Below are 11,546 nucleotides of genomic sequence, written 5' to 3'. Positions count from 1 at the left end.
AGAACAATATCAATGAAACAGACTCCTCAGAACTCCAAGTGACTAAACCACTAAACAAAGAGAACACATAGATGGACCCATGGCTATAGCTACATTGAGAGCAAAAGATTGCCTTATCTGGCATCAATGGTATGGGAGGCCTTTGGTCCTGTGGAGGCTAGATGCTTCAGTGTAGAGGAATAGTACTGTAGGGGGAAGTGGGTGGGTGAGTGCCTCTCATATAGTAAGGGTGTGAAACATGATAGTTAGAGGATGGCCTGTGGGACAGAAGGAGAAGTAGGGAGCAATGGCAGAGAAGTGAAGGAAAGAAAGAGAGTGGGAAGAGATAAGAAAGAAAGATAGAAAGAAAGAAAGAAAGAAAGAAAGAAAGAAAGAAAGAAAGAAACAAAGAAACAAAGAAACAAAGAAACAAAGAAACAAAGAAACAAAGAAAGAAAGAAAAAGGAAGTGGAGAATGAAGAAAGAAAGGAATGAAGAAAAAGAACAAAAAGAATTCTGGTCAGGAAACTGTCACAACTGTCCAAATTCTCATTAACTCATGTCTTCTCACACACCTATTATCTTATCTTCTTATTAAAATGCAACAAGGAAGTTTCAATTCCATGTTGAGTGATCTACCAGAGCTACAGGATCAGAGCTCTTTTGCTTATCATGAGCTAAGGAAAATATGACTTGCATGTCATCTTGTAAATGAGGGGTCCAGAAATTGACGCTTTATAAGGAGAAGTCACTACTGCTGATAGCTGACATAAAATGAAGAAAGTGCAGTGAGAGCATTAAATCATCTTTGTGATGAAATGTCATAAGAATTCTTTCTGGTTTTGTTCCTTAGTACGTTTCTGCTTATCTTACCTGCTTCAAAAAAAAAAATAAAACATTTGTAGCTTTTGGCCATTTAACAAAAATCTAAATGATATAAAATGTATATACCAATCAATTTGTTTGAGGTTATATTCAATAGTGTAGCATACTAGAGCTTTAGAGTTAATTAAAAATAATTATACAAATATATTTCATTACTAATAAAGTCACTTTAAATTCCTTGAATGCATATGTTTTTACATGCATACATTTAATGTAATATGTATAATATATAATATATGACAGACATTTGTGATATATGATTTACAATATATGAGTGATATGATTGATCATGTGACATTTGATATAGATATGAGATGTGTGCATATATTGATATGAGATAGATGATATATTAATTATATGTATATATATGTGTGTGTATAAATATAAGAGATAGAGAGATATTAAGATGGTATCTTTTTTTATGAGATGTGTCTGAGTTAACAACCAACCTTAGAAATCAAGTTACTATTTAATGTCCTCCAAGAAAATATTGGTACTTTGTGTATGATCACAAGGGTTTTGAGAGGAGTTTCAGCCTGAATATATAGGTACATGTTATGATGCACCCTCTCATCATTCTCCAATCCACTTGAGGATATGAGATGTAAACAGTGGTAGTGAGTTGATTTTTATACTGTGACCATGGACATATCTGCCCAAACTTCCCTAAGAGATAATTGTTGCTTCTTAATTTTTCAGTTGAGAGACTCATCCACCATAAGAGCAACAGTGTTTGTGGAAAGAAAACAGTCTTGTAGATTGAGGCATTCCCAGGAGAGTGACTTATGTTCAGGAGTAAAACAATAGAGATCTGTAGTCACATCTGTTTAGGGTCTTTCAGGGAAAACATTACAACTAATTAAGGAATTGTCCCTTGAGGGTTTCATTCTGTTTAGTGGGTTACATCCTGTTCCGTAAGATGAGGAAATCCTAATGAAGACTGGAAACTCCCTTGGTGGATATGTCTGCACCTGCTCCTCAAATCTCTGCTTGGGTGTGTTGTGAGTACCACCTGTTGACCTTCGTTCTTGCTGCAGGAGGGCTATTCTTGTCTGAGGCTCTGTTTCTAATTTACAACTTCAGAGTCTACATGCTGAATATTGCTCATCCAGATCAAACATATAAACATTGAGATTTCTTGCTGTTTGTTCCCTTGAGCTTTAATACCCTGAATATATGGTGATTCAGTAGGAAGAGTGGCTTTCTGTCTATAGAAATGGATGGAGGCAATTGAATACTAATTTGCATGTATTCTGACCATCTCTCCCTTTCATAATTCCAAATCTATTTTCATTGGATATTTTCTTTATTTCTATTTCAAATTTTATCCCCTTTCCAGGTATCCCCCTGGAAGCCTCCTATTCAATCTCTCCTCATCCTTCCTCTATGAGGGTGTTCCTCCACCCACCTACTGAGTCCCAACTTCCCTCTCTGTCACTCCCCTTCTCTGGGGCATTGAACAATAACAACTCCATTAGTGTTATGGTTTGAATATGCTTTTTCTAGGGTGTGGCACTATTTGGTGTATAGTTTATGGTACCATATTGATTATTTTCTCTAACCTACTCTAGCATCTTCTATGGAACTAGTCCAAAAATAGCTCCTAAAAGTGAAACAAAAAGCAGTACATAAGAGTCTAAGAAAGTGTTCATGTTGCACCATGCCACCCCTCAGTTCCACAAGCTGCAACTCATACTGGAAAATCAAACATGAACAATTCTGTCAGCAAACTGCCATACAAACTCACTATCTTTTTCATGTCTGCCTATCTACTCAGTCTCTCTGCATTTTCATAACTTAGCTTTACAAATAGTAACAAAGAAACCCACAATCACTCTGAAATTCCTGGTATGGCCTGTGTTCTGTGCTGATTAATGAATACGAAGACCTGAGAATCCAGGGCTTATCTGCTTTGCTTGAGCTGCAAGGTCAGGGCTGAGCTGTCTTTTTTAAAAAAGGGGAAAGAGAGATTATTTTCATGTCCTTCTGCTATAAAGCTATTTATGAGGTTGGAGCTTAGAGAGGATATGTCCTAGACTGTCAATATATTTGGGGAGTCTGTCAATAAGGATAAAGTTTGAAAACTCTTTGTATTATACTAAGATAATCTATTATAATAATAATCTATTATACTTTTAACCTCTGACAGAGTTCAGCTTTGTGGAAGCTGTGAGCTTGTAAGACTGTAATCAACATGACCACTGTCCTCTTGAACTGAATTGTGTTGTAAAATTACATCTCTCCTGCAGATCTGCAGGTCTACACCCTGTTCTCTATCCTTTCTTTTATTGGAAAAATAATGCCTTGTTTTCATCCTTTCACCTTACTATCACTAAAATATAAATATTTTTAGTGAATTTGAAGCAAACCACATTACCTTTCAAGGTATATATGAAAATGTCTGTTCTTTCATGGATGATTATTGTGGCAAACCATTAATTAATAAATGTGACCAACCTAGACCCATTACTTAATAATTTTCTGGTTGATACTGACTTATATTTCCAAGATATTAGCCTAATGTAGGGCTCAGCCCCATTCTTTGTGGAATTTGGCAGTCCTGTTTGAGAGCCACACTGCCAAGACATAAAGCCACATTGTGCAGCATAATTTATAAGAGTTATAAACCTGTTATAAATCTAATCATTTTTGGATTGTACTAGCCTTTTTCTATTTACAGGCTTTTAAAATAAAAATAGGTGACATACAAAATGCAGGCCAAAGTGGTGAACTAAGTTAATATCTGTTTATGTTCTAATTTTTAGTCTATTTTTTTTAAAACAAAAGGACCACCCTTTTGCACAGTAAAGCTCTTTAATGCATTCTATCCCTAGTCAAAATACTATCAAGTGGTATTTATGTTCCAATGTGTCACTTCATTAAATTTTACACTTCCCTGGCTTCAACATAGCATCAGGGACATAACTGAATATAAGTTTCTATTTTGTTGCCTCTGGAAGCCAACTTACATATCCTCAATTTTTAGCTCATGGATGCTCTATGACATAGCTGTACAAGTCACTGCTACTGTAAACAGTGTTGTAGTGAGCATGGGTAGTGAGCATACATCTCTAGATAAAAGTCTAATACAGGTGTCTCCTTAGAGGTCTGCCAGGGTCTGACATATTCAGAGGCAGATGCTCACAGGTAATCATTGAACAGATCAAGGGTTTCCCAATGGAGAAGTTAGATAAGGAGCTGAAGGAGCTGAAAGGATTTGTGACCCCATGAGGAGAACAACAATACCAACAACAGCTCCCCAAGATCTAAACCACCAGCCTAGGAGCACATAGGAGGGACCCATGACTCCATCTGTACATGAAGGTGAGGATGGCCTTATCGGGCATAGGTGGGAGAGGAGATCCTTGGTCCCATGAAGGCTGAACACCGAGGGGGGGAATTTGAGGAATTTGAGGGTGGGGAGGTGGGAGTGGGGGGTTAGGTGGGGTCAGATTCTCATAGAAGCATGAGGAGGGGGAAATGGGATAGGAGGTTCCTGGGTGGTAGGGAGAATGGTGTAAGATAATAAATTCTGAAATGTAAATATGATATCCAATAGAAAAAATAAAATAAATTAAAATTAAAAGTGGGCCTGTTATTAGAGTAGACACAAAAGGAAGAGTCCAGGCTTCTGATATAAAAATGGTACTTTAGTGTGTATTTAAGACAAAGGAGAGACATGTTAAGTTTTTTCATATCTGTTTGTGATACCATGAAGCCCATTTCTGTGTAATGGAGAAGAGCTCATACTCAGTTTATATAGATGATGCTATCCACAGGCTCATCTGGTGATAGGTCTTCAGTCTAGGTAAATTACTTGAGTTCTATAGAGACCCCAAGCTTCTTTAGGAAATCTTATAGCTTGGAAAACAAATTATGCTTCCCTTATGGCTCCAGCAAGCTGCTCAGCTTCCTCTTCTTACTGCTTGTAAGACAGAAAATATGCTCTTGACAGACACAGAAATACTTGCAATATTTTTCAATCATAAGTAAACATATCGATTCTCTATGGGAAACATTTGTGTTCTTGTGGTTCTCTGACCCTTCACATACTACATGGTCTACTTGGATACCACTAAAGCTGGTCAGAAGATACTCTAGTTTACAAAGGGGCAGGGAGAAACAACACTAAAAATAGGGCCTGTGAGAGTGAACTGAAATGTGTGTCCACTGCAAGAACTTAGAAATTTGGAAGGGCTCTACTCTCCCAGACTTTCCTCTTCTATTTTATGTTGATCCCCAATGCTTTTTTTCATATGTAATAAGCTTATTTTATGCATTCTAAGATTCAATCCACTCTGTCATGGCAGTAAAAAATTTATATAGATTTCTATAAAGAAGAAAACTATCACATACCTCTCTATGGTTAAGATTGATGCCTCTTGTTCTGGGGCCATGCTTGACAACAAAAACCATTAAACAGAATGTGGCTTTACTTCCTATATTATGCACACACAAATCTCTGCAGCATACATCAAGTAGAAGAGATAATCACTTATATCTATTCTTTTATTAATGTAAATGAGAATTTTATCTTTTTATGCTGAGCAATGAGTTACTGAATAACATATGTATACATAAAAGTTAATGCCTTTCCTTATCATCCACAATTACAATGCATGAAGAAATGTAGATGTTAAACATATATTATAGCAGATAGTGCTGTACTCACATAAATCATTGTTCAATGAAACTGATTGCTTTTTTATTGATAAGGAGTTGATGAAGGAAATCAAGAAATTATTTTCCTCTTTGTTGTGAGGCTAAGGGTAATGTAGGGATCTCTTGAGTAGAGGACCCTCTGGAGCAAAATTTTTCTGAAGCATGATTCAACTGCAGGCAGATAATTATCAGGAAGAGGGACAGTATGTCTCCTAGATACTTTGACCTGAGCCCTAAATCTCACTGCTCAATAGGATCCCCATCTATCAGTTTCTTCAAAGTAGCATATGATGGTGGAACAGAATATGGTAAGACTTTCACCTACAGAACACATTATTTAGAAGACAGATGCCCACAATAATGATGTCCTAACACAATATTTAAGAGTCTATAAAAAAGTCAGAAGGAGTTGAAGAAATCAGGACTGATTATTTGATAATAACTTCTCACACGTCTCCACAGTCTTAGAGTCTTAGAGTCAGCTGAGTCTAAGGTGAGTAGCTCCTGTCTAGGTTTAGAAAATAAAGTCAAAAAATTTTTCTAGATGAACAAATTGCAGTGTTAGAATATATGATGATGATGAAAGTAATAAATTAAGAAACTGAATCAGGTATAAATAAAGTTGTTCAGATCTGTGCCTGGTGTGCACAGTTCTAAGAGAATTGATAAATGTTGGAGACCTGTTAGAGTGTGTGGGCTGCTGAGTGTGGCCTGACCTCCCTAGTTCCCCTAATCCCAACAGTGTCTTAATGAGAACAACACTGAGGCTTTTCTATGAATCACATGATGAAAATACCTCAACAACAACATGAACATTCCTAATCATTTGATCCTGGTGCAGAGTCGTTTCTGCAGTCGCAGTGATTTTCTGCACTTAGATCCTGTTGGACGGTGTGCCATAGAGTTTCTAAATTGGAGAAAAAAACAACTGTATTCTCAAGATGCCATACACATATATAGGCTTTAAATTTTGAGGGCATTCTGGGAAAACATTACATGGAGCTAAAACTATAGAAATATGCTTTGAATTATCTCTGCATCTGTTCCCACAAATTACCAGTTCTACGTGAGTACTCTGTGCCCCCTGCTGGTCATGAATGCACCTGCAGGGAGGTTTGTGTATGGGTTTACACTGATGGCCCCTCACTGTGTGCTGTACAGTAATAAGTGGCAGTGTCTTCCTCTCTTAAGCTGTTCATTTGCAGGTAGACACTGATTTTGGAATCGTCTCTTGAGATGGTGAATCTGCCTTTCACAGACTCTGCATAGTCTGCTTCATAGTTATCAGATTTGTGTTTAATTCGAGCAACCCACTCCAGTCCCTTCCCAGGAGCCTGTCGAACCCAGTGCACCCAGTAGTTACTGAAAGAGAATCCCCAGGGAGCACAGGAGAGTTTTAGAGAATTCCCAGGCTGCACCAAACCTCCTCCTGTCTCCATGAGCTGCAACTCACACTGGACACCTGCAAACACAGAAAATCCTGTCAGTCAACTGTCACAATTTGTTCAATGTTCCTGTCATTCACACCCACTCATACACTCAGTATAACTTCTAAAGTATTAATTACCTTTCAAAAGAGCCACAAGGAAAACACAGCTCAGTCCCAACAACATGCTGGATATTCTGCGTTTAGACTTGAACACTGAGTGGGAAGACCTGTAAACCCAGATTTGGGTGTCTCTGTTAAAGCTGTAGAGTCAGGGTTGGTTTTCATGAACAAAGGGGACCATAATTTGCATGTCTTCCTGCTATATTATAACCTGAGATCTAGGAGCCTTACAGGAAACAATGATTATTAACAATGTATAAGAAGAGATAAGGACTGAAATAATATTTGTAGCATCAAAGTATGGCTAAACGTCCCAGGACACAGATAGGTTGTAGAGAACTGCTTTCTTTGATTTTTTTGTTGTTTTTTGGTTTGTTTGTTTGTTTGTTTGGACACCGATAGGTTGTAGAGAATTGTGTTTTGTTTTGTTTTGTTTTTGGGATTTTTTTTGGGGGGGTTAGGTTTTTTTGTTTGTTTGTTTGTTTGTTTGTTTGCATGCCTAAAGCATTTTGGTCATTTTCAGGAAAGGAATATGTCAGGAGAATGTTACATTTTATTAATACTTGAGATGTAGAAATCATGTCTCCAAAGAGAAAAGAGAAAAAGAAAAGAAACATTATTTAGTATCAATTTATAGTTATTAACAAAATATTCTTTGCAGCTTATTCTATTGTGACTTGTACATCTGAAACTCTTCTGCTCTCTTCATAGAAATAATATAATGAATTCATAGAAAATCAGGACAAGAATAATCTCAAATATGGTAATTCTCAAGGTCATTGTGTAAAATTCAGTAAATCATAAATGCATACATTAATTTGAAATAACCAAGGATGAATTAGCCCACAACTCAGCAGTACCCTATACTATATATAAAGCTCAAAGTTAGGTCCTCAAAAAGAAAATATCTTCATTGCATAAATATAAATACTATCTGAAATTATTCACTGATCAATAATAAAATACATTGCAATTTTGTGTTTGCCACTTAGCTGTTCAAGTGATGACCTTTTTCTTCTTAGTATCATAATGTCTTTGATTGTTTTCACATCTTAGATGCTGTTCTCCATGGTCCTATTTCTCTGAACTGCTAACTGGGCACTTCTTTAACTTACCCAAGACATTTCTGACTTCTACTGATTCTTGTCTCTAAGTGACACTAACTGCTCAGCTTTTCTAACATTTTCATCCCCTTGCCTCTAACTATGCTAGAAATTTCTCATTCCATATGATGCCTTACCACAAGTTAACATCACACAAGTCCTTTGCCTACTAAATCTATAAGTCTTATTACAAATATGCATCCAAGAGAGTTTGATTAAAAAGGACAATCAGACATGGAAAGGCATGTAAAAAATCAAGGCAGAAATAGACAATTTTTTTTTTCTGGTGCTTGGAGATTGTCTGCTTATGTAAAGACGAGCCCTGTATACCAGTTTCTAAAAACAAAATAATTTGTCAACAGTCTCATGACCCTCCTAAACAATACATATACAGACTCTAAAAGAGAAAAATTATTTGATCAAAAAGATAATTCAACAATGTATGAGTTTCAGAACAAAAGCTGTAATTACAACTCAGTATCTGAAATTTTAAAAAAATTAGAAGTTGTGTTGAGTGAAAAATTATAAAGGCCAGTTTATGAAATATGTGTAGATTTTTCCGCTTTACAGAACTCGGAACTGAAAATAAGATTTCAGGCCTTCACATTCCAGGTGAAGGACACTTGCTGGATTACATTTCCCAAGCCTCGCCCAAGGCAGGAAGGCATTCCTGACTACAGATAAAGATGATATCATTTGGGCTAGATTCTCTGAAATGTTCCACTGTTCTTGGTTACCCCTCCCTTGGTCTTCCCAGTGCTATGTTCAAAATTTGTAAAACAACCAATCATGTGTAAGCGTGCGAAAATGCCTTCCTCCCCCCACCCCATGCTATAAAAGACCCTTTAACCCACCACACGTGGCCAAAAACCCTGCTCTTGGAGCTAAAGAGCTTGTCGTTTTTGACCGCCGGCTCCTCCCCTAATAAACCTCTGCTGATTGCATCCAGGTATGGTTTCTTGTGATTTTTGGGTGGTCGCGATTCCAGAGGCTTGAGGAAGGGTCTCCCGAGTATGGGGGTCTTCAGTTGCTATAAAATTTGTACTCTGAAATACTGAATAATCTGATAAAAACAGATGGACTTCTAAGCTTTTATTGTCTACTGAAATTAAATCCTGATGATGTTATTAATGTAAATAGCAACATTGTCAAAGACATGGATTTTGGTTTTAAAAGTTTCACTTTAAAGAAAAACAAGAAGCAGGGAAAGTCACTGTTGAATCTGTGAGAATTTCAAGAACTACTTCATATGATATCTTCTTTCTTGATCCATAAGATGAAAAGTGACTAAAAATGCCAAATTCATTCCATGAAGCCAGTCCTATCTTAGTACCCAAACAAGGTAAAGATGCTACAAAACAAAAAACAAAACCAAAACAAAAAACAAAACGAAAAAAATAGAAACAAAAAACATAACAAAACAACAAAAAATCTGGACAAATTCTCTGATAAATATACAGGAAAAAGTGCTTAATAAAATTCTTGCATGCACATTGTAGACATCTTTTTGTGTCCCTTTCCTATAGGTAATCAAGTGGACACCTTGAGGAGAGTGATAGCCAAGACTGGAGGTTTATTTCCATTCAGGAACAATAGTTTTATTTTAGAAAATAAATAAATCATTTTAGCCAGGATGTAGGAAAATACCTACATAATCTACTTAATAAAAAGGGAATTAACAGTCAGAAATCAACTTTAATATACAAAAGCAGCAATGATAATTCTCAAAAATCTGAAAATTGTTTATTATATGATCAATCTATACCACTCCCTGGAGTATAAACAAAAGACTTAATAGTGCACTAGACATACAGTTACATGCATATCATCTGCAATCAACAATATCTATCAATTGAAACAAACTACAGGTACTTTGATTGATGAATCAGTCAGAAAGATATCTTACATATACAGAATATAATTCTATGTTCATTGGTTAAGAAAAATAATGTTATAATATTTGTAAGTAAATAGATGGAATATATAAATATTATGTTGAATATGGTAACTCAGATGCCAAAAGAATACACCATGTATTTATTATTTGTTGGTTTCATCTCCAAATCTGTGGATTTCAGCAAATAACCTATAGTAATCAGGAGGGTTAAGAGAGCAGAAGGGAGCTGTATCCTCCATTGCATTCCAGAAGTTGAAAATAAATTCTTATATTTGCAATACCACACGATGTGGCCAAACATTAGAGGAATCTAGTAGCAACTGACCAGGAAGCATTTTGCTTCTAGCACTAGAAAGTGCTGTGTAAAATGGTATAGGAAAAAAGAGGTCAATTGACCCACCAAGCCATGAAGCATTTTAATTACAGCAAGACCTGTTCCTGCAAGGTGTTCTCAAAGTGTACTACTGGCATTTTTATGTTTGGAAGATCACTTATCTAAATGAACTTAAACCATGTTAAATAGAATGGAAATAATGCCCATAAATGTAAGCCTAACAAACTATTTGTGAATGGAGAGTTATAGAATGTACTATCATAATTATGCTAAATGAATACAATATATTTTTCTATTCTAATTGAAAATAGGATTTTATAATGAATACATTTTGACTTTAGTTTCACAAACTCTTCTAAGTTCTTCTCTATATCATCCCCAATCTAAATCAAGATCCCTTTTTGCATTCTTTCAGTATGAAACAAGCAGGCTTTTATAAATAATAAATAACTCAATATACAATAAAAACTGACATCCATACTAATACAAAAGAAACAAATAGATAAGAGTCAAGGAAATAGCAAAACAAACACACATAGATACAGAAACATACACATTTTCACACAAAGAAATCTAATAAATACACACAACTTGAAACCATAATATGTAAGAAAAATACCTATAATGAAGAAATTTATTAAGACATTTTAATGCATTTCTTGATATTTTAACTTTGCAGACACAACTTATACATTTAAAGAATGCTCATCTGCTGAGTGTTGATGTGGCAGATACTGCTGATAAAATTAACCATGGCGTGAGATCAGTATTTCTATTTTGGTCAAGCTTCAAGAATGGTGTATGTAGCTTGATCATGTTGTTCCTTTTTTGTCCTGACAATACTTTTAAATACCTACAATCATGTTAAAGCTTTTCTTTAACTATATCAACATGTTGGCAGCCAAAGTACATGGTTTGAAATTGAAAATAACCCCCCAGACAAAGTTATTAAATTAACAGCCTGGCAAGCCAAGAACAGGTAAGATTCTGCACAGAGCCTTACCAACCTAAGACTGAAGTGCATTGCATTTAATAATGCATATTCCACGATGGGTAAGAAAAGCATTCTTGTCAGAACAACCTAAGACAGTCTCAGTCTTTTTATGAAATAAAAATGGCAGATGAAGACTTCTACAG

The 11,546-nt window shown here is 35.8% G+C and overlaps 1 gene segment (V, D, J or C); it reads right to left on the bottom strand.

Annotated features, from left to right (window-relative positions):
• Window positions 1–6,653: 6,653 nt before the first annotated feature.
• LOC143436604 (immunoglobulin heavy variable 3-73-like) lies at window positions 6,654–7,195 on the bottom strand. The segment is given in 2 exon segments: window positions 6,654–6,988; window positions 7,094–7,195. Coding segments are annotated over 2 exon segments (381 nt in total).
• Window positions 7,196–11,546: the final 4,351 nt, after the last annotated feature.

This window comes from Arvicanthis niloticus, chromosome 23, assembly GCF_011762505.2.
Source record: "Arvicanthis niloticus isolate mArvNil1 chromosome 23, mArvNil1.pat.X, whole genome shotgun sequence".
Lineage (NCBI taxonomy): Eukaryota > Metazoa > Chordata > Mammalia > Rodentia > Muridae > Arvicanthis > Arvicanthis niloticus.
Note: the sequence above shows the minus strand (reverse complement) of the source record. Positions and strands in the feature narration are given on the sequence as shown.